Source organism: Pestalotiopsis fici (assembly GCF_000516985.1).
Source record: "Pestalotiopsis fici W106-1 unplaced genomic scaffold PFICI_Scf_9, whole genome shotgun sequence".
Lineage (NCBI taxonomy): Eukaryota > Fungi > Ascomycota > Sordariomycetes > Amphisphaeriales > Sporocadaceae > Pestalotiopsis > Pestalotiopsis fici.
This window is the reverse complement of record NW_006917099.1, coordinates 2,486,180-2,508,101: the sequence shown is the minus strand read 5'-3', so window position 1 is coordinate 2,508,101 and position 21,922 is coordinate 2,486,180. Positions and strand designations below refer to the sequence as shown.

The following is a 21,922-nucleotide window of genomic DNA, read 5'->3' as shown; positions in this document are numbered from 1 at the left end:
AAATTATTATCATATTTGTAAAATGGCATTTCATTCTTCCTATTATTTTTCAAGGCTACGGCTGTGTATACCTTGTCAGTATAATTGAAATGTGATTTTTCAACAGGTCGCCACGGTGCTCCGTCGCTAACACAAGAGCAGCCCTTCTAGTGCAATACCAGCCAGGAACAAACTACCTTAACCAACGTCAAACGTAAATAGACAGCAGCAAAAGGATGACAGATGTACAGATAATGTAAGTAGCCTGGTCGATATGAGTCAAGAAGGTGCGCAGTTTCTTGTTCATGTTGGCATGGCGAATAATTGATCATCTTCACTCAGCATGGATTTTGACCCTGGAAACGAGACTGAGGCTGCCGGAGAAACACCGGACCGCAATGACTCCTCCAGCCGGTTGGGGTCTCGAAGTCGCTGCTAACACTGGAAAGTCGAGCGTATGGGCGACTGTGAACGCGTTCCTGAACCCCAAGGAGCAGATGAGTCACATTGCACAAGCAACAAAAGGAAGAGCTGGACCGGCATAGGTCCTTGGAATATCTAGTCCCATGAAGATACCAGTAACTCAACAAATATCGCATCCTCCACTTCGTGCAGTGCGGCTTGCTAGAGCAGCCAACTTTTGGGCGACATCTATCAAATCTTTCCCTTGCGCGCTTGACATCGCGTCGGCCGTCCATTGCCCAGCGCCGCCCCGGGCTCGTGGCCAGGCCCAGTCGTCCCACCTACAATTTTTACCCCGCCAACATTTTCTTTCTCGACCGGTACCCCACCATCGCCAATATCAGTATCCTCACAAACAGCATCGGCGCCGGGACCTGAATTTGCGTTCGGCTTCATCTGCATTTTCCACTTCTACTAGAACAAGCCGGAACATCTCTTTTCAAAATTCTCATACGGGTGCAGTCGCAAATATGGCCACCGACGCCTCTTCGGTCGACAATGTCACCCAGCAGCTCAAGGACTTGAGTCTGCCTCCGTTGGACAAGTACCCAAATTGCTATCCCGAGATCAACCCTGTCGACATTTACCGCTCTCACATCACGTCGATCCTGCACAAGATTACCGGTGTCGACACAAAGATCATCTACAATGCTGTACAATGGACAATGTCCTTGGACAAGGGCGACTTGGTGCTGGCCATCCCGGCGCTGCGCGTAAAGGGCAAGCCTGAAGAGTTGGGCAAGCAGTGGCTCGAGCAGGTTGGTTGATATTCCCCTCGTTTTGTGCTTTCGAAGTGTCTTGCCGGATGTTGACATTGTGTGTGCCCATAGTGGCCCGAGTCGCCTCTCGTTCACAAGCCAGTCCAGAATGGCACCTTTATGCCATTCTTCTTCAAGGCTGGCCCCCTCGCTCGCACCGTCATCCCTTTGATCCGGGCCAATAAGACACAATACGGCTCCAACAAGATTCCTGGTCTCAAGGACCCGAACGACCCTTCCAAGGGCAAGAAGCGCATCGTCATTGAGTTTTCTTCGCCTAATATTGCCAAACCCTTCCACGCCGGTCACTTGCGAAGCACAATTATTGGTGGTTTCCTTGCCAACCTCTACGAGGCCGCCGGCTGGGACGTGGTTCGCATCAACTACTTGGGCGATTGGGGCAAGCAGTACGGTGTGCTGGCATTGGGATTCAAAAAGTACGGTAGCGAGGAGGAGCTTCTCAAGGACCCGATCAACCACCTGTTCAATGTTTATGTCAGGATCAACCAAGATACCGCTGCAGAGAAGGAACAGGCCGACAAGCTCAAGAGCGAGGGCAAGGAAGCAGAGGCTCAAGCAATCCTCGACGAAGGTACTGATGAGCAAGCTCGTCGTTACTTCAAGCAAATGAGCGATGGCGAGCCCGAGGCCTTGGCTCTGTGGAAGCGGTTCCGTGACCTTTCGATTGAGAAGTACAAGCAGACCTACGCACGACTCAACATCCGCTTCGACGAGTACTCTGGAGAGAGCCAGGTCCCTGAAGCGGATATGCAGGCAGCTGCCAAGAAGATGGCTGATATGGGTTTGACCGAGGAAGACGGTGGTGCTCTCCTGATCGATTTCTCCAAGCACATCCAGGGCAAGGCCGGCAAGAACCTGGGCAAGGCCATCCTGCGAAAGAGAGACGGCACCGCTTTGTACCTCACCCGCGACATTAGCGAGCTCCTGAACCGCCACGAAAAGTACAACTTTGACCAAATGATCTACGTCATTGCCTCGCAGCAGGATTTGCACTGCAAGCAATTCTTCAAGGTGGTGGAGCTCATGGGTTACAAGGACATTGCTGCCAAGGTACAGCACATTAACTTTGGCATGGTTCTTGGTATGAGCACACGCAAGGGAACTGTCAAGTTCTTGAATGATATCCTTCGCGACGTTGGTGAGCACATGCACACCGTCATGCGCAAGAATGAGGACAAGTACAACCAAGTCGAGAACCCCGAAGCTGTAGCCGATACTTTGGGTATCAGCAGTGTCATGGTTCAAGACATGACAGGCAAGCGGTAAGTAGACCACACTCTAATTCTTATTCATTCGCTAACTGTTATAGAATCAACAACTACGAGTTCAACATGAACGCCATGACTTCGTTTGAAGGAGACACTGGCCCGTACCTCCAGTACGCCCATGCTCGACTGTGCTCCATTACTCGCCGTGTGTCCCTCACAGACGAAGAGCTCGCAACTGCGGACCTCTCGCTGCTGACTGAGTCTCACGCCGTCGACCTTGTCAGAGTACTGTCGCAATGGCCTGACGTTGTTTCCAACACGCTCCGAACTCTGGAGCCCACTACCGTTATGACCTATCTATTCAAGATGACGCACGCGCTGAGTGCCAGTTACGACCACCTTCGTATTGTTGGTAGCGAGCCTGAGTTGATGAAGGCCCGTATGGCACTCTATGACTGTGCCCGTATCACATTGAACAATGCCATGCGTCTGCTTGGTTTGTCGCCTGTCGAGAGGTTAGTATAATACTGCAATGACGATCATGACAGAGTAACTAACACAATCTGCAGAATGTAATTTTGATCCTCATTTGGCTCCATAGTCCAGAATGGACTTGAATATGAAAAGAAAAAAGATACCCTAAATCAGAACGTCTATAGACACAAAATAACACAATATTGAGAGAATACAATTTCGTCAGATTCTCTACGAGTAAATGTGCTGTCCAGACGTCCAATGAGCACGAGTCGCTGAAATCAGAACTGGTTCTGCTGTGCGTTCCGACTAGGGCGACAAAGACTCACTCATCCATAATCAGTATGAGCAACATACGTGTTCGTGAGTGCCTGAGACATGAGCTGCAACCAATGTATCGCAGCCACTAGACTATGCCGAAAATTTGGCTAAGTCGCACTCGTAAGCAGGGTCTGGCGTTGCAGGCGCCCAGCTAATACTTGGACCCCCGTGTTGAGGAATATGGGGATAATTAATGCAGTGACTGGAGTGATTTTCTCGACTAGCTAGAAAGGTCAGACATCGTTCGTCGTTGGCAGTCCCGCCTAGAATCTCAGATCAAAAGTCAAGCTCACTGTGGGCACCGTGGTGAAACGACCTAAGCAAATAATTGCCCTGCGATCCGAGTGCCAGTAAGAACTTGAAAAAGTAGAAGACAATTCCATCATATCCGGTACTGATTATGGTCTATGCTTCGTCCGACCAACCGGTCCTCCGATGGGGACCCTTTTTCTGGTTGAGTTCATATCATGTTCATGTTTCAGAAGCTCGGATGGCTCTCAAACTAGAGACACAATAGTCCATGCGCTGTAGTGGATCTCTTATACTCAATATGAAAACTCGACTTCGAGTTTACCCTTGCGTACTAGGTAGGTAGGCATACAAGTCAACGAGGCCATAATATCATTGAACTCTCGCAGAGTCGAGCAAGAAAAGCAACTCCGGAGGTATGGCGTGGCTTGACGGCTTGACGGCTGATGCAGATCCTCTTTTGATCCATTTAACAGCTACTTCCGATCGGATAGGTACAATGTATGTTCTTCTATCGAGTAGAGAGAAGATCAAAGATCGCAAATGCTTACACTCCTTTCATTCTGTTCACGCCGTTGAGGTACGCAAGACTGACTGATGTTTGATTATGTGAGCATAATACTTGGGCGCTCGGACATCTGCCAATGCAACATACGGTCAACGTCACTGCGTGTTGTTCAACCATCAAGTCTCATCTAAATCGTCCATCAAGTGGAGATTTTAGATTGAATTATTAGTGGATCGTCTCAGGCCGCGAAGCAGCGATGAGCAGGGTACATCGAGTCAAGTTGCTGCGCAGCGTAAATGTATTGGGTCTCATAGCATCAAGTGAAGGGGTCAGCCAAATCGATTGGTCAACCCGTTCTGGGTCCTTTCCGCAAAGTCATCATGTTTGATTCTGGGTTCATGACACGATAGGGCTGAAGGATCCGCTTCCCAAGACAATAAGTACGGATAGATATTCGCTATTGTTATTCTTTCTAGTCTTTGGTTCTCCTACCCATAATTCATCCATTCCATTATACGTGTAAAAGATTCTTCTCGGGTTGATTGCAGAGACAACACACGACCATGTCTTTTCTCCTCATAAGTTTGGGGGTTATTCTCATCATCTCCGCTGTCTTTCTCTTCGGGAGATTCAATAAAAGTGCCATACCTTTTGGTGCTCGACCACTGCCAGGCCCCAAAGGTTTGTTACTTTCAATACTCTCCACCTCTCGTAACAAAGCCTCTTACAAAGATCAAGGTCTTCCTCTCGTCGGTCGAATCCATGATGTTCCTGCAGAAAAGACTTGGCTCAAATTTTACGAGTGGAGTCGAGAGTATGGGCCGATCTACCAACAAAGCATGTTTGGGTCAATCCATGTCTGGATAACATCAGAAGAGATTGCACACGAGCTGCTATCCAAGAGGGCAGCAACGTATTCTGACCGTCCCATGATACCGAATCTGCCCAATAACCGATATGCTGGAGAATATCTCGCTCTTCACGGTCGCAATGGTAAGTGCCATATCCGTCTGGATCCAATTAGATTCATCGTCCAACGACAACGGCAGAAACATGGAAACGGCAACGAAAACTTGCTCAGCAATTGATGACGACCTCTGCGAATGCCAGCCTTCATGACTACCCAACCAAAGAGCGCGATAGATTTCTATATCTCCTCTCACGAGATCCCTCGCAGTATCGGGAATACATTGAACAGTTTACAGCACGTACAGTCTCACGCCTCTCATGGGGCAGTACTCATCCGGCAGACTTGTTGCGCAAAACAACATTTGGCTTACTTGAAACCATTTCACCAGCCGGTGCCCTACCAAATGTCATTTCATGCCTTAGACACATACCATTCTTCATGTCTCCGTGGAAACAAAAAGAATTTGCCAGGCATGAGGAAGAGGCGGCAGCCTGGAAGAATAACGTCGGTTATGTTCATGAACGTATCAACGACGGTACAGCGCAACCAAGTTTCGTGAACACATTCATCAACAAATTGACAAACCAACCAGACGGGATCAAATGGGGCAGTGAAGCTGAGGCATCATACGTTGTCGGGCAAATGGCGATTGCTGGGGCTTTGACCATTGGGTCACCCATCCAAAGCTTTTTACTTGCTATGCTACATTACCCAAGTTGGCAGTCAAGACTACAGGCAGAGATCGACGAGGTCTGTCAAGGAAACTGTCCTGCATGGGAAGACCGCGAAAAGATGCCACTATTGAGGGCAGTGGTCAAGGAGGTCATTCGTTGGCGTCCTCCTGTCCCTACCGGAATCCCTCATGCCACAGAGGCAGATGATGTGTGGAACGGATATTTTATTCCCAAAGGAGCGACAATCCACGCCTTGGAATGGTAAGTCCATTTGCCTCACACCATGTGGTGTTTGAGGCTGAGTGCACTAGCAGTAGTGCGCATCAATGCCACGACACCCGTCTGCAGCCTCTCCTGAACTACGGACATCCGAGGGGTCACACTAAGACCGAGAAGAAGAAGAAATGCTGACCGCCGCCACAGGGGCATTACCCGCGATGAAAAGATGTATCCGAATGCAGAGATGTTCAACCCTGCGCGCTGGCTTGAGCCCGCCTATCCTACATTCAAGGAGCCGCTGACGCAGTACCCCTGCCTGAATGGATTTTCCCAGTTCGGCTTTGGTCGTCGGACGTGTCAAGGCGTACCGATCGTCGAACAGGATCTTTTTCTTGCCATGGGAGGTATTGCTTGGGCGTTTGATATCATAAAGAAGCGACGCGTCGATGGGTCCGAGATTGGTGTGCATTGGGATGATTTCTCGCCACTGTTGATCGCGAAGCCGGCACCATTCGAGTTTGATGCTGTGCCACGATCTGATGCCGTTGAGAGAGAGTTGCTTCAGATGTGGAATCGCGGTAGAGGCGAAGACGACGTGGAAACGAAAAGACGGGAAGCCGGTGATGCAACTCTTGGAGTGCTGAATTTCGAGCGAGAATTCAAAATGTATGAAGAGGATGAAGCTCAGTCACTGGGCGGAAGTGATACTTCTGAATCGAGTGGGAGAGAAAGTGGGAGTAGTGGTTCTCAAAGCATATGACAATGAGCAGCTCCATGAAACTACTAGGTATTGACCCGAATATTTCCTGCGTTCTCGGTAATATAGTCCCGTGACCTTGGCTGTTCAACCCATCTGTTATTTTCCTGCTTGAGCCCTCAATGTCAGTCTTGCAATCAATCCTTGATTATACGCTACGCCGCCTGCAACAATATATGATCCCTTCTCAACCAGTTGAATATCAAAAGAGCGAATAATCTAAATCATTGTTAATTTTAGATTCACTACAAAAAGAGACAACTTTACCTGAGGCAGAAGTTTCCATAATTCCATCGTGGCAATATCCTTTCCCAGGCAAACCCTTGGTCCAGTACCAAAAACGAATTGGCTAGCCTCCATTTCTGATAATTTATCCGCGTCTTGTTCAACCCACCGTTCTGGGCGATATGCCTCTGGATCTGGAGAGTAAAGTACCGGGTCCCTTTGGACTATGTACGAAACAGACGTGACTTCTGTATGTCCTGGCACAAACACTCCATCAATAGTCTTGCCATCTGGAGGAACGACGCGCGCAAAAAGATTTGGTGCTGGTGGGTTCAGCCGCAACGACTCTTTTATACATGCTCCAAAGTATGGTAGAAGCTGTCGGGACTCTTCGTACGCTATGGGATTGCTGAGCTTTCCTGCCGCATCCGCCGTGTCAACTTCGGCTTTCACCTTTTCCAGAACCCTGGGATGCATCAATAGGAAGCGTAGCGTGCTTCCCAGAGCCGTTGCAGTAGTGTCAGCCCCTGCTTGGATCAAGAGAGTCACATGAGCTCTTTTCTGAATCGGAGTCAGATTCTGGCCCGTAATTGCATCGCGGGCCTCCACGCAGCTTTTTGACGTCAGTAGGAGCGTCACTATACCACAGCTCCATGCACACTTACTACTGTAAATAGTCAGGTCGCTCCAGGAAGCTTCCTCCCTCTTCCTGCATCTTCCTCTCCCTGCTTGATACTTCCCGATCAGCTTGTACATAGAGGTAACCCATGCCCTTTTTGTCGCTCATTTTAGGGAGAAAGAACTTTGCCAATGCGTCATTGGCAATGATGTTTTGTCGAAACCATCGCCACCGACCAGCAAGACCAAAGAATGGGAGACCGATACGCCAAGACTCGAGAAGACCACGTTCGTCACGGCCATTACGAACAAATCCCCATGGCTGAGTGAAGGAGACCATGGTAATAATGTCTGCGGCAAATTCCCTATATCAAGAATTCAGCACATGTCACTCGAACAAGACCGATCAACTCACGCGACCTTGTCGGATAGCACTATATCACGACAACCGTCGGCCAGCTTGGCCATTTGTTCCACAAAGAGATTGACCTGATCGTCGATTCGGTCTTCCCAGGTCTTTTTCAAGAAGCCGATTGACCACTTATAGTTTAGTTGCTGCGAAGGTTCTTTCTATTCTTGAATTACATACCTGACTTCCACCCAGGGCCTTGCGCAACAATTGATGAGTCTTTCCATCGCGAGTACTGAAGAGGGCTGGAGGACCGAGAGCGCCAGTTCCATATAATTCCGACTTCAGGTTCATTGAAGGGTCACCGTATATGTCCTTTAGTGCCGAAGGCCGAGGGAAGAGCAACATGGTAGGTGCGACTCGAATCGGTTTATCAGCTATCGTGGAATTTGTCAGATATGCTCTGCCTCTTATGTCTGAAACTCACATACTCCCATACTTCTTGGTCAAATCGAGTAACCACTCAGGCTCTCCTTTACGAAGAGAAATTACTGCGTCTGTCAATGACGTTGCTGCAGCATACCAAGGCCCAGAAAACTCCGACAATGGATGAAAGTAAATATTACAGAATAGCCGGGTGAACAATACTGCTGCGCAAGCTGCTAATACGGACATAAATAAAGAAAATGACGAGAACTCGATGTAACTCAGCAGAGACATTTCGAGGGAGGAAAAAAACGTACAGAGTCGAAATGTCACTGTGTAAACAACTCGCCATAGTCAGCGAAGGGTGAGGGCGAGTTGTCCTACTCAAATAGCGAGTATTCATGCGCCATTGCTATATCATATCAGACATACACGACAAGTGATGGATGCAGAACCAATCAAGATAGTATTCTCATCTGCCGACCTACACGCCACCAATGCCACCATGGCATGACGCCAGCGGGTATGCAGCTTTCCTATCCTTTTGCGCAATCCCCGCACGCATGTCGTGGTGTAAAAAAGTGCGACTCGGACCAATCTAGCCACTCACACGAGATATCATGAGGACTTGGAGAATAAGGTTTTGTGAAATAAACAGTGAAGATCAATAGTGTAAATATCTATCAAGCACAACGGTCGGGGTATCTTTTCCCCAACAAACTCCTCCAAATGCTATGCTATCATGAATGATGGTTTTGCGTCATTTTAATTAAACAATGTTCCCTTGCCACTCACATGCCTGTTTGGAGTATCATTGCTGGACCGACGGGATTGTAGACAAATGAACCGAACGATCGTTCAATGGATGCCCGTGACCCGAAGGAATTGTGGTCGGATCTTCCAGACTGTTCCTCCGACTGTTATCTCGACTCGCGTTTCGGCTTGCATTCCTACTAGCATTCCGGCTAGCGGCGTTCTTGCTAGAGTAGTATGAGCTACGCCTTGAACCAGGACCAAATCGATCACCGAGAGCAACTGGTCGAGAAGGATGGACTGTTGGTGTGGCTGCACCCGGAGTTTGGTTCTGTGATGACGAAGTGCCCTCAAAGCTGTTGGCACGGCTGGCATTTCTGCTGGCATTACGACTGGCGCTTCGATCAGCTGCTCGATTGCTGGCAGCATACGAACTGCGCCTCGATCCTGGGCCGGGCTTCTTGACATTTGAAGGGGTGCGGACAAGACTCAGACGACGTCCACCTTCCTCCGTAGCGCCAGATGCAAGCGTCTGAGCAAAGGGTGAGCGCTTGCGCAATGCAGGACCCTTCCAATAAATAACATAGACGGCTGTCACCAGCAAGACGGAAATACAAAAGAGGATGGTCGAAGCATACTCCAGATTCCGACCTTTCTCGGCGCCAATGTTGGAGTAAAATGGGGTCGCAGGAACTGTCAAGACACCAGCCAGGAAATCTCGAGCCCATCCATTACCTCCAGTCGCTGATGCCGAGTATGGGCCATAGGCACAAATCATGTAGTCAATGGTGGCCATGTAAATGGCATAGTTGGCAATGCCAATAATACAAGATCCAAACATGGTGCCAATCCAGTGCAGCGGCGGGCCAGAACTTGTCCAAGCAAAGATAATCAAGCCAATGGGTAGACAAGGCGCGGTGAAAAGAAGCCATTTCAAGCGGTCTTCGTACTGCGCGTGCTCGTCTTCTGGGTTTCTCGCACGCGCAGCCTTGTTACGCTTGATGGCGGGAATGAACGACAACCAAGCAATGACATAGCCCAAACCAATGGGAATAAAGGCCAGACCAATCTGGTATGCATTGAAATCCCACTGCTTGTAGACCAAAGCAAACGACTGAATCATCATGAAGATCAGCGCATCGGCGAAACCAGAGAGGAGCGACAGAGTGAGGACGATCGGCTCGGTCAAAAACATGCGGAAGGGTCGTAGCCAGGTGTGAATCAACTCCTTGACTGTGAAACGGTCCCAGAAAGATTCAATCTCATTGGGCCCATATATATTGGGGTCGATTCCAGACTTTCTTCGCTTCTTGGCAATATTGTCCAACATGATAGTCGTTCTGGTTTCCGGGACTGTGAGCAGATGGAGGATCTGGACAAATCCACCAAAGATGAGCTGGATCCAGATGGCCCATTGCCAAGCAAGGTACTGCTCAACAAAACCACCAATAATGGGGCCAAGGATGGAGCCGCCAACAGAGGAAAAGACGATAAATGCCACAGCATACTGTTGACGATCCGAATCGAACAGGTCGGCAATCATACCAAGAGTGACACTACCACCAGCTGATGACAGTCCACCTAGGGCGCGTCCGACCAAAAGACTGCCAAAGTTGGGGGCCAAAGCAACGGGCAAACACCAGATGTTGACCAAGAAGAGTGATAGCTGAAGAACCGGCTTGCGACCAAACTCCTCTGACCAGGGTGCCCACAGCTCACAGCCAAAGGCATAAAAGACCAGGAAGATGGCGGCACCTACACGAGCAGCCTGCTCGCTGACATTAAAGTGCTCCGAAATACCGGCCAATCCGTTGGAATATAGAGAAGTGTTGAAGTTCATCGAAGTCTGAACCAGGAAAATGACAGTGAGAATCCACCACTTGTACCACGCTGGGAAGGCAAATCCCAACTGGTCTTCGCAGTCCTCCTCTTTGAGTTCGCGCTTGCCATCGGCGATGGCATCTTTTTCTTTTCGTTCGTTGCGGGCTGCAACAGTTTCGTTGGCGGGCTTCAAACCATGTCGATGACCGTTGCCGTTTGACGACTGGTCTGTGTCGACCTGTGGCTTCTCATTTAGCTCGGCCATGGTTCTTTGTATAGTTGTCCTGGCGGAGAGGGAGAACGGGTGGTAAAGAGACTATACTCGACTGGCAGGACCGGGACCAAATCAAAGCCCACAATCATTCACCCGATAATCTTGGAAAGAAGATCGTCCGAGTCAAATGTTGTGGGAATTGGCGGGAATATGTACTGCCCAAAAGTCCAGTGAAGTTTCCTCTACTCAATCTAGCGTGGCAAGGAGAAAAGTTTCTGGGGACGATGCACCATGGCCTTGGTTCCACCTCCATGCTGGGACCATGCATCCTGATTATGGTCTCACGACCCGGAATGATGTAATTGTACTTGGAAAGCAACCTTTGGGCTGACGCAGGGGACTCGTACTCGCGGTAATGGGCGCATATCCGCGCTGCATTGTCATGAACGTCTCACCTCTAGTCTTGCCCATTACCTATCTGAAATCTGCGCGCCTCGAACTAAGCACTCTACCGAGACTTCCAGTAAGACCGAAACCACGGCGATTGGCATCCTAGGTACGCTCTGATTGACAAAATGGATACTCGAGGCAGATGGCGACCCAGCAAGAAGCTGTACTACTTGACTAGTGCTTGTGGATTTGCGATTCTTCGGCACCGTTGTGCCAAAAGAAAAACCACTTTGCAGTCTACAACACCCGGGGCCCCGACTCCTCCATATCCACTATGACGCAGCTATCCGCTTTTAGATCCCCGGATAGTGGAGTGGATACAAGGCTGAATTGGAATGCCCATGGGCAGCGGAGTCACTTTTGACCTGCCGTGTGAGATTAAATGGCCTGGAGGTCGCGGTTCGCGGTTGATTGTTCAGGGTAGTGAGGGATATACTCATGATATGGGTATCTTCAAATCAGACAACTCCATCATGGGCATTATCGCTCATGTCCTAGGATCGTTGTTTGTCATCCCTCGAATGGACGGTGTGGAACTTGTCGAGTGTGATAATGACTGACTCGATGCAGCAATTGGGTTTTTGAAATCTCTGTCACCCTGTCCTAGATCCTAATAAGCACTACACCACGGACGCGGTGTGTATATCCGCTGCCGAAAATCTGGGGAATCATTCTTTTAGAGTGACTTTAAGTTTGCCACTGCTTACTGACTGAAAAGACATATTATCATGATATCATGGACAAACCATTAACTATTTCTTTTCTCCAAGCAGCCCTTTCCATCCAGTCATCCATTTCATGATGCTACGGAATAGACCCCAGGGCCGAAGTATGGCGAGAAGAGCACACACCGTTCAAGACCGTTGGTTGCGTGACAAAAAATACAATCGGTCCGGTTGCAACAGCCCCATAGTAAAAGAGTGGCCTCATCTGTTCCTTGAACTGGAGAGTCTGGAGAAAAGGATCTGGAGTGCATGCAATTGTTAATTTGGTTTGCTAACAGCTTTAGTTCTTTTGAGTTCACCATTCCTAACGATGGAATTGCTAGCATTGTATAGGCCAATAAAGTCTTGGAGAGAATTGAAGTTGAGCCGCAAGCATAACACACGAGATCAATTTGAGGAGGCGCATTCAAGCAATTGCCAAGAATTGATCAACAGGCATTCGTAGAACACCCCAGCGATGGGGGCTCGGCGCTCGAGATCTGCCGGGTCATACAGCGTGGGATGAACACAATGGCTTCTCGTAACACATCAATCACAAGGCCAAGCATGCCGGCTTGACCCGGGTCCTCCGTTAAAAGGATCATGCTTGACCACCGATTTAGCATACGCTTGCAATTGGATGAGATTTCTTGCTCGAATTACCCCATCTCTCGCTACCAGTTGAGATGGCATATTTTGGTATTTACAATACTCCCGTACCCGACAATGGCATCTCGGCAGTTTGCACCTCAAGGCTTGCCAACATCATGACTGCAACCGTCAAAGTCGCGTAAGGAAGTTGTCGCAATTGGGTCGGGAATTTATGTGAATACTTAGGGTATGAATGAAAGAGGCAAACGTATCAATTGTTCCATACCCGGCATCCATCTCTAGCCTAGACGTACCCATCTAGGTTAGAACTATTCTTCCACGAATTCAAGGCTATGTACAGAGAACAGAGGCTGAAGCCTGTGATACAGGGCAAACTTTTGCCTCTTGGTCAACGATTGGTAAGTGTTGATACCATAATGGCCAGGAAAGCATTCCTTTTTTTTTTTCCGTCCCTCAATAAGCTTTCGTCTGATAGATCAAGAGATTGCATTGTATTGAGGCAAATCATGTTGATAACTGCGCCAGCGTCCAATGTTGTGGTAACTTCCTTGATTCGATCGAGTTCTTGGCAGCGCTCATAATGCAGCTGAAAAGGTCAAAACCATATTATGAATGACGTCGACGTGAAGCGACAAATTGCGCTAGCCGTTCCCAAACACGACGTTCAATCGTTCCTCATTGTGGACGATGCGCGACGAGATACAAATGTCCCTATGAAAGTACTTTGAGCAGGCAAATTGCAGACAGTAACAATGAGCTGGGGCATTTTTGTTTTTCCTTCACCTTTTGGGCGCGCTCAAATAATGTGGGAGCATGTATACATTCAGGTGTGGTAGGTTCCTCCGATCAATTATAGGGTCCACGGGATATTGAATAGATTGTATCTTCATGGTGAGCTGTAGATGCGATCTGAAGTTCGGATTTATTACTGGGCTAACATGCCCATCCGGATGGCTGATGGCTAGAAGATGGGCTACCTACCCTTTCGCACCTACATTAGGGATTGGATGGTTGGATTGCTGTGTTGCACGGGGTTTTGTACCCCGCTAATTGGGAATATCAAACCTTCTCTTCAGAAACTGCGACATGATAGGCCTGTTTTCCCTGTATCTCCGTTACACTACCAGCGCGTGTTGCTGATTGCAGCCAGCCATCAGCCTCTGAGGACCCCTGCGTCATTCCTTGGTTTTTTTTTTTCCTCGGGGGTTCAAAATTTGGAACATCTCTAGCGATAAGAGTCTCTGTATTTTGGACGTTGATAACCTTGAAAGCCATCGACTTCCTACTCGAATTCTATACCTCGAGAGTGACCTTAGATGTTTAACTACCCAACGTGACCCTGACTAGATAATATTTAGTCGGATAATTATGATCATTGTTCTCATAGTGGTGGATGTGGATGTTGTGATGCAGATGGGACGGGTTGACGGGGTGTCGATCAAGCTTCAGTCCGACCACCTTTGCCTGCGAGATGCGTACTCTAACTTTCAGCCCGCAATTTCTACAGAATACGGAGCACAGCTACTGGCCTCCTCCCTGCATCATATGACATTTCTACCAAAATCGTGTCCTGTTTTTTTGCACTTGGCTTGTTTTCTCATCTAATGTTTATCTCTCTATTTGAAAAGCCTGCGCGGTATCACAGAGGCCAATCAAATCGCAGTGCATGCACTCGATCATCTTGATCAACAAAGATCCACCGAATTAAAACTCCCGCCCAGCAGTACCAGCTCCTACTCGGCCCAGGCCAGTTCAGCCATTAGCGTCATCCAAGCTTCTAGCTTCTGATTGCGCCAACTTCAGAGCACGAGCTTCCAACTTTCAGTTACATAGCGGCAACCAGCTCGAGCTTTTTCATCCACGGGCTACCTACATCACTTGCCTTATCTCCTCTCTGGAGCACGACATTTGCCAGCCAGAAAAAGCTTGCTTCAGCACTTTCCTCATCTGGTGCGGAAATATCGAAACGACGTCGAGAGAAAAACAAAGCATACAACGTCCACCGCCGCCACTTTGGTACGGCCACCGAGATGAGCGGTCACGTCAACGGCCAGACGAATGGGTCTCTCAATGGCAAGAAGATGAACGGCACGACTGGTGTCAGCAGTGGCATTAATGGTGGTATTAATGGCCACAGCATCGCGCCCAGACGTAAAACACCGCCTACAAAGCCAAGACGCAGCTTTTTGGGTCGGCTTTTCAGCATCGCCGCCCGCTTATCCATATGGTACTCCATCCTCACCATTCTGTTCCGGTGTCCAGCAACTTTGGATGCTTGCACTGAGGGCGTGCCCAAGATTTGCAAACCATACTTCCAGACCAAGCAGGTCGTGTCACCGCATCTGACTCCGTACTATGATGCCTATGCTGCCCCTTACGTGGATCTCGCCAGACCGTATTACGACACTGTTGACCGCGTCGTGATTGCACCTTCTCGCACGTATGCGGTCAAATATGGTGGCCCCCAGCTTCAAAAGGCGCGCGAGCTTGGTACCATACAATGGGAAACAAACGTCCAACCCCAACTCGTCAAGTATCAAGGTCTCGCAAAAACCCAGTACGATCAGGTCGTTGCTCCGCATGTCAGCAAGGCTTCTGATGCAATTACACCATACTATGACATTGCCAAGACAAATGCGCTCCAGACATACCACGACGTTGTCCTCCCTTCCTATCTGTTCGTGCAGCCATACGCTCTACAAGGGTACAACCGTGCCTCATCTTTCACCACTAGCACTGCCGTTCCCTCAGCTCTGTGGGCCTGGAACAAGACCTACGTGTTTCTGGACTCTACTGTTTGGCCCCATGTTAGAGACGTCTATGCCGTCAAAGTCGAACCTCAACTGCTTCGTATCGTGGACCGTCTCGGTCGTTACAAGGATATCAAGCCCAAGGCTGGAGCCATCGAAGACGCTTATTCGTAAGTGTTGATTTGTCAGTTTCGTTGACCTATTTTACTAAATGAAAATGTAGTGCCGCCATTCAGGCTGCCAAATCGACCTTCACCAAGCCCTCTGCCTCGATTACGTCGACCGCCGTATCCGCCGACACTACTATCCAACCCGAGCCTACTCAGTCCTCAACAGTAGCCGAGCCAGAACCCGAAGCTTCGTCTGCCACAGCCGAGGCCAGCGTTGAAGAGACACCCGTCACTCTCTCAAAGCAAGAAATCAAGGACAAGGCCGCCAAGGAAGTGGCTGATGATCTTGAACTCTGGCAGGGCAAGTTCACCAAGGCCGCAGACGAGGGCGCTGCTGAGATCGAGGAACGTATCGAGGCTCTTGCCGACGAAATCATTCAAGAAGAGGCCTTGGGCAAAGGGTTGCCTCTTGTAGCTGAGCTGAACACTACTGTCACTGCTGAGATTGCCGAACTCAAGACGACTATTTTGTCAATTTTGGAGCAGCACAAGGACAATGGAGACCCAGACCAGTTTGAACAAGAAGTGGTCGCGGCAGTGAGAAGCGCTGGGCTAAAAATTAAGGATAATGCTCAAAAGATTCGCACATGGCGCGAGAACTATGAGCAGCAGATTGAGGTTGCCGTGACCCAGGCCGCGCAAGACCACGTCCACATCCTTGAGAGTATTCGCGACTTGGCTCTGCAGAGGATCGGCATGAAGTGGGCATGGATGGATGGTGTCACATACAAGCATTGGCAAAAGTTCCATGAGCTCCGTGCGAAATTCGACGAGTGGGTTGAAGATTTGAAGCAGCTTGTCATCACTCACCCGGGCCTGAAGGACGCCCAAAATGCTGGCAACGACGTTGAAAGTCAGGGCATGGCCATCGCCGCAGAGGCAGCTCAGCAACTCGCTGGCTTGAAGCAGGTTGCTGCCTGGAAAGCCCTTGCTGGTGACTACACCGACGACTTTGATGCCTCGTCCATGAAGCTGGCCGCTGAAGCTGTTCAGAGAAAAGCCGCCGAAGCTGCGCAGGCGCTCAAGGATGCTGCAGCCGGTGTCCAGGATGCCGTCCATTCCATTGCCAATGACATTGGCGAGAGCGTCGAGGCTGCCGGCGAGTCCCTAAAGGGTGACGCTGCGGACGTGGTTTCTCAGAGTACATCTACCACGACTCTGTCGGTAGACGAGACAGTGACTGCTACGATATCTCTGTCCGAGGTAGAAGATGTTGAGACCTCTGCCGTGCCACCCCTGGAGAGTCTGGTCGAGGAGCCCACGCATGCTGCTACAGATGTGGCATTTGAGTCGGAAGAGGCTCAAAAGCCCATCGCCAAGGATAATACCGAAACCGCAGCAGCACCAATCGAGCCATTGCCGTCGTCCGATCCCGTGGACGGGCCGGAGCAGATTGAGGAAACCATCGTTGCCTCCCCGGAAGAGCCTACACCTCCCCCTGCTTCGTCTACAACCAGCATCAAGTCGGCCCTTTTTGGAGCTGCTGCTCAGTCTGTACCCACGCGTCAACCTATTCTGGACATTGATACCGATGATATTGGCTCTTCCATCTCCAGTGCTGCTTCCAAGGTCCAGTCTGATATTCCTCACAGCATCACATCTGCTGCTCAATCTGCCTACACTGCCGCCATTGCAGAGGCTGCCAACCAGTATTCTCGCGCCATGTCTGCTGTCTCGGTCCAGATTAGTGGTGAACCCAAGCCGGTGCACGAAGAGCTCTTCACCTCGGCATCGAGTGCGTACTTTGGCGCCCTTGGCGTGGCCAATTCTCGACTCAATGAGGCGCTGACTGCAGCGTCCGAGGGAGTTTACGGAACACCGACCACCAACTGGGTGCCTGAACTGCCCACAGTCCCCAGTGTCGATTGGGAGCGCGTCCAGTCGATTGCGCAGCAAAACCTTCAAGACTCGGTTAACTGGGCAGGCGAGCAGTATGAAAGCGCAAAGGTCGCCATCGGCCTTGCCGAGCCCACACCGAGCACAGCTGCCGAGCGTGGCCAAAAGATGTTGGATCAGGCAAAGCACAACTATTATGCCGGTCTCGGTGTTGCTCACGCCCGCTACTCAGAGTTCCTGGCTGGTGCATCTTCTGCCGTGAGCTCTTTGACCGCCACGCCGACACCCACCAATCTCCAGGAATCAGCTCACTCTATTGCCTCTGTGGCCTCCGAGTCTGCCGGCTCCGTCGTTTCCGCTGCAGGCGATTCCGCTTCATCAGCTGCCGCCGCTGCCAATGACGCTGCTGCATCGGTGGTTTCTTCGGTCAGTGACGCTGTTTCTGATGCAGGAGATTCGATTGCGGAGAACTGGGACTACCTCCTCAGCCAGGTTAGCTCTCAAGTTTACGGAGCTCCCACACCAACTCCATGGTACGAGGATGTCTACGCTGCTGCTGGTGATTACGCATCCCAGGCGGGCGAGTATGCTGCGTCGGCCACCGACTTGGCCGCCGACTATGCTTCTCAGGCTGGAGAGTATGCTGCGTCTGCCACTGATGCCGCTGCAGATTATGCATCCTCTGCTGGGGAGTTTGCCGCGGACTCGGCGGCATCAGCCTCCTCAGCAGCCGCGGCGCAGTATTCCGTTGTCGCCTCCATCGTCTCTGAACTTGTCGTCGGGAAGGAGCCAACGTTTTCAGAGTCTGTCTACTCTCGCCTGGCAGATGTATATGGCGTCGTGAGTTCCACGGCTGTCAGCGTTGCTAGTGAAGTCACAGACTCTGCCGCCTCGGCAGCTCATGCCGCCGCCGAGACTTTCTCCGCTGCGACAGAAAACATCAAGGAGCATGTTGAGAACCTTCGTGACGAGCTGTAAAAAGACATCCAGTGGGCGAATGAAACCAAACGGATTTATGAGTAACGAAATCGGGCAACGATCAGATGGGTGGAGGATAGGTAGATGTGCTGGTGCTGTATGACAGAATTCTCTTGCTTTGTATCGCTCTTTTCACGCTTGATCAGGCACATATACCCAAAGCGCTGCTAACTTTGCATTTTTCTCTCTCCCTAATCATGTACCACAAGTCTCGAAACATATCCAAGAATGGATTTGAACATGCACTTTTTTTATGTGGGGTGGAGGTTTCTTTGTTTGGGCGCATTCAATAGTCATTTCGCTTTACGACAATGGACACTCGCAGAGAATGCAAGAATTGATGCTCTATGACGACTCTATCCGCCTCAATGTAGTTTGACAATCAACAATATCCAATTCTCCGCACTGTGTGTCTTGCAAATAAGTCCCAATATTTGCCAAATTGAAAATCGCGGATACCCCGTACCGAGCTGCTTCGTTTGTCGTGATCCACGGCGCCTCTTGTCCAGGGTTGAAATATTCTGGCCCGGCAGCCGCGAGGATGGTCCAGTCATGGCTTCTATCATAACCGCCACTGTTGTTCCCTGATGCTTTACAGTTGAAGAACTGGTCCCATGCAGCCTGGGCGAGTTGGTCGTCTTCCTGTTCAACTGCTGCAAAGGCAGTAATCGTGGAATGACTCTGATTCCAACCGGCCGAAGTGGGGAACTCAAAGCCAAACTCTTCCAGTTGCACATGACGGCCTCCATTGTAGGCACGGCAATATTGCAGCCATACTTTCAAGAACTGTTGCACGATCTCCGGGTGCTCGTGCCGTGCGTAGTGAATCAGCTCGGCAAAGATCTCTGGAAAGCCAAAGAGCATTGACAGATGGGAGATGGTATATGGAGGCGTCGGCGAAGTGCATTCCCTAACTTCGCCTGTCGCAGGGTTCAACAGCATGGCATTGTTTCCAATGCCATGTGTCAGGCGGGATATACCTTGTAGCATATTCAGCAATAACGTCCTTGCCTTTTCCCATCCAGTGCTTCTTCTTTCCCATGCGCTTAGCCAGGCAGCTGAAACCGGCCCACAGTCGAGCCCAATATTTGCCATGGCAAACCCGTCTGGTATATCCGAGTGCTTCTGTACCTTTCTATGCGAGTCTAAGCTAAGAAGAGCAAATTGACAATCTTGAAGCTCTGCGATCAGGTCTCCCGCCCGCTCATCGCCCGTGAGGTAGTAGTATATCCTTCGATACATTGCGTTGGAAATCCTCAGCTGCTTGGAGCTATCACTCCAATGTTGGACACCATGTCGCGTACCAAAACCTTTGAACCTTCCACAGTGATACACATCTACCTCGCCTGTATGTCTAGTCATTGCCTCGGCCATCCTGAACACATCTGCTCGGCCGGTATGGAGGTAATACATCCATAGCCACAGATCCGTAGAGAGTTCGGAATTGTCCCAGGCAAAACCTCCAACATCGTACTTCCAAGCATGTCGTAAGGGATCAAAGGTGTGTTGCACATCGCCATGATCCCAGAATCCAAACCACCTATGCTGCTCCACTTGACCTTTGTAGAAGTCAAACAGGAGCTCAAGATTCCCCTCAATTTCCACTTCGCTTCCGTAGGGGTTGCGCCCCTGTAGCCGATAATCTGGTGCCCAACACCCGTGAAATACTTCTGTCGAGTGCATATACTCCAAGTCGACAACGAGGCGAGGCATATTTCTGACAAATGAGGAGAAGTGACTGAAATGAGTATTTGATGGAATCGCTTCAAACAGTTTGACAAACAAAACATTGGTCCGCGCTATGCCATTTGCTGACGCAAAATCTGGTTCGTAGTCTTCATATGTGACGTTGAGCGCCTCCAGCTGTTTTTCGTAGGTATCCAAGCCGAGCCCGTCATGATAGGGGGCAGTCTCCAGAGGCTCTGCGAGCGGTGAGTACAGCCAAATAGTCACCGAACCCGTTTCCGCCGTAAGATTACCAAGATCAATCTGTGTTGGATATCGCTCCCAAAAATCAGCCATACCGACAGCCAAACCTCCACACTTGGCCGACCCTATAAAAGCTGTCCCATCAGCTCTGCTACCTCCAGCAACTTTTACCCAAGAGCATCCTTTCCTTGTCCGTTTCTTTATGGTAAAACCATCTGATGACAGTTGAGAGAGTGTGTAGTCGTTCCACGATGGAACGTATGTCAATCCACGGCCAAGCTCGGTTTTCTCCCATTCCGTCTCCCTCAGAGTAACGGCCGTTCCACTCGTCTGGTCAATCATGTGCTGCCGGCAGGGACCGAACCTGAGCCCCGAGAGTCCTTGTACTTCTTCCCTCAGCGTTCCGCCCTCCGACCCACCAAGCCGGACATGTCGATTGTATAGTTCGGTACTTTGGAATGAGACAGAGAAACGAAGCCCAAGCGAGGTCAATGGACTGTCCGAATCGAGGTCGTGGATGAAGGAATGAACAATCTTTAACGTTGGAGAATGTGAGTACATGTACACTCGCACATCAAACGGCAGTTGTGTTTGGCCCTGAGCCGAGGTCACGTTTCCGGAGACCTTGATCACTACTCTGCTAAAAGTTGTCTCTTCCACTTGAATTTCCCTCACCGTTGTGAAGAATACTTTATGGTTGATGGAGGCGATGATTGTGGCACCTGAGCAGATGATATTGTTGTTCATCGACACCTCTTTGAAGAGACACGAATTCCCAGGAGCCGCAAATTTAATGCGAAGCCCCAGGATATTCGAAAGCTCAATTTCATCTTCGACTGTACGTAAAGGAATCCCAGCGCGGGCTTCCTCAGTGCTTGCTTTTATCGCATACTTCTCGCAGTACTCGACTTGGCCGCTGACCGAGTGAACTGTCCACTTGAGTGATCCGTCCGACCAGAGTGCCAACTCCCTCGAGTCGAGGGACCACTGTTGGCCATTGCCTTCTATGGCAAACCTTTGTCCTGGCTGGTAGAGGCCTCTGGGCCAGGGCATGCCAAATGATGCTCCATTTTCAAGACCAAGGGAGCCTTGCGAGACATCTAGCCATTTGACTTGTGGCTTGATCTTGCTTCCTTGAGACGCACTGGACATGATAAAGCCTCGATCAAGCCTGCTACGAGGAGAATTGAGTGTGTCAGCTAGACGCAGGTCGTCATCTCGCGGTCAGTCGGTCGTGTCAAGGGAGATATAGATCACGACATCGAGACGATCCACTTTCATGGTAGGCCCAATTAATCCGGGGGAATATGTACGTGACCCACGGTAATGAACCATGCGCTGAGCACCAATCATCTGGGCTCTGGCTGGACATTATTCTGCGAGGGCCTGGGCGATGGCTTCACTCTCCCTCTATGAACTTACCTATGCGGCTCCCCAATTTTACATCAAGTAGCTCTTATAGCTGACTTGAAGCAGCCTTGTATTGGCTTGCCTTCGCATGTAGGTCCAAGTTAAATATGCATGATATAGGTAGGTTTTTATAAGTC

The 21,922-nt window shown here is 50.0% G+C and overlaps 6 protein-coding genes across 6 annotated transcripts; 3 read left to right on the top strand and 3 right to left on the bottom strand.

Moving 5' to 3' along the window:
* Window positions 1–911: 911 nt before the first annotated feature.
* PFICI_12185 (Arginine--tRNA ligase) lies at window positions 912–2,953 on the top strand (the record flags this gene model as incomplete). The annotated part of the gene is made up of 3 exons (XM_007840766.1): window positions 912–1,199; window positions 1,272–2,482; window positions 2,530–2,953. The coding sequence occupies 3 exons, from the start codon at window positions 912–914 to the stop codon at window positions 2,951–2,953; spliced, it is 1,923 nt and encodes a 640-aa protein (XP_007838957.1).
* Window positions 2,954–4,543: 1,590 nt separating this feature from the next.
* Window positions 4,544–6,543, top strand: PFICI_12184 (uncharacterized protein; the record flags this gene model as incomplete). The annotated part of the gene is made up of 4 exons (XM_007840765.1): window positions 4,544–4,661; window positions 4,719–4,973; window positions 5,030–5,825; window positions 5,988–6,543. The coding sequence occupies 4 exons, from the start codon at window positions 4,544–4,546 to the stop codon at window positions 6,541–6,543; spliced, it is 1,725 nt and encodes a 574-aa protein (XP_007838956.1).
* Window positions 6,544–6,639: 96 nt separating this feature from the next.
* PFICI_12183 (uncharacterized protein) lies at window positions 6,640–8,140 on the bottom strand (the record flags this gene model as incomplete). Its single annotated transcript, XM_007840764.1, has 5 exons — window positions 6,640–6,759; window positions 6,808–7,378; window positions 7,431–7,748; window positions 7,799–7,923; window positions 7,973–8,140. The coding sequence occupies 5 exons, from the start codon at window positions 8,138–8,140 to the stop codon at window positions 6,640–6,642; spliced, it is 1,302 nt and encodes a 433-aa protein (XP_007838955.1).
* An 829-nt stretch (window positions 8,141–8,969) lies between these two features.
* Window positions 8,970–10,997, bottom strand: PFICI_12182 (uncharacterized protein; the record flags this gene model as incomplete). Its single annotated transcript, XM_007840763.1, has 1 exon — window positions 8,970–10,997. One exon carries the CDS (start codon window positions 10,995–10,997, stop codon window positions 8,970–8,972), a length of 2,028 nt encoding a protein of 675 aa, XP_007838954.1.
* Window positions 10,998–14,742: 3,745 nt separating this feature from the next.
* PFICI_12181 (uncharacterized protein) lies at window positions 14,743–18,446 on the top strand (the record flags this gene model as incomplete). The annotated part of the gene is made up of 2 exons (XM_007840762.1): window positions 14,743–15,632; window positions 15,686–18,446. 2 exons carry the CDS (start codon window positions 14,743–14,745, stop codon window positions 18,444–18,446), a joined length of 3,651 nt encoding a protein of 1,216 aa, XP_007838953.1.
* A 345-nt stretch (window positions 18,447–18,791) lies between these two features.
* PFICI_12180 (uncharacterized protein) lies at window positions 18,792–21,527 on the bottom strand (the record flags this gene model as incomplete). The annotated part of the gene is made up of 1 exon (XM_007840761.1): window positions 18,792–21,527. The coding sequence occupies one exon, from the start codon at window positions 21,525–21,527 to the stop codon at window positions 18,792–18,794; it is 2,736 nt and encodes a 911-aa protein (XP_007838952.1).
* Window positions 21,528–21,922: the final 395 nt, after the last annotated feature.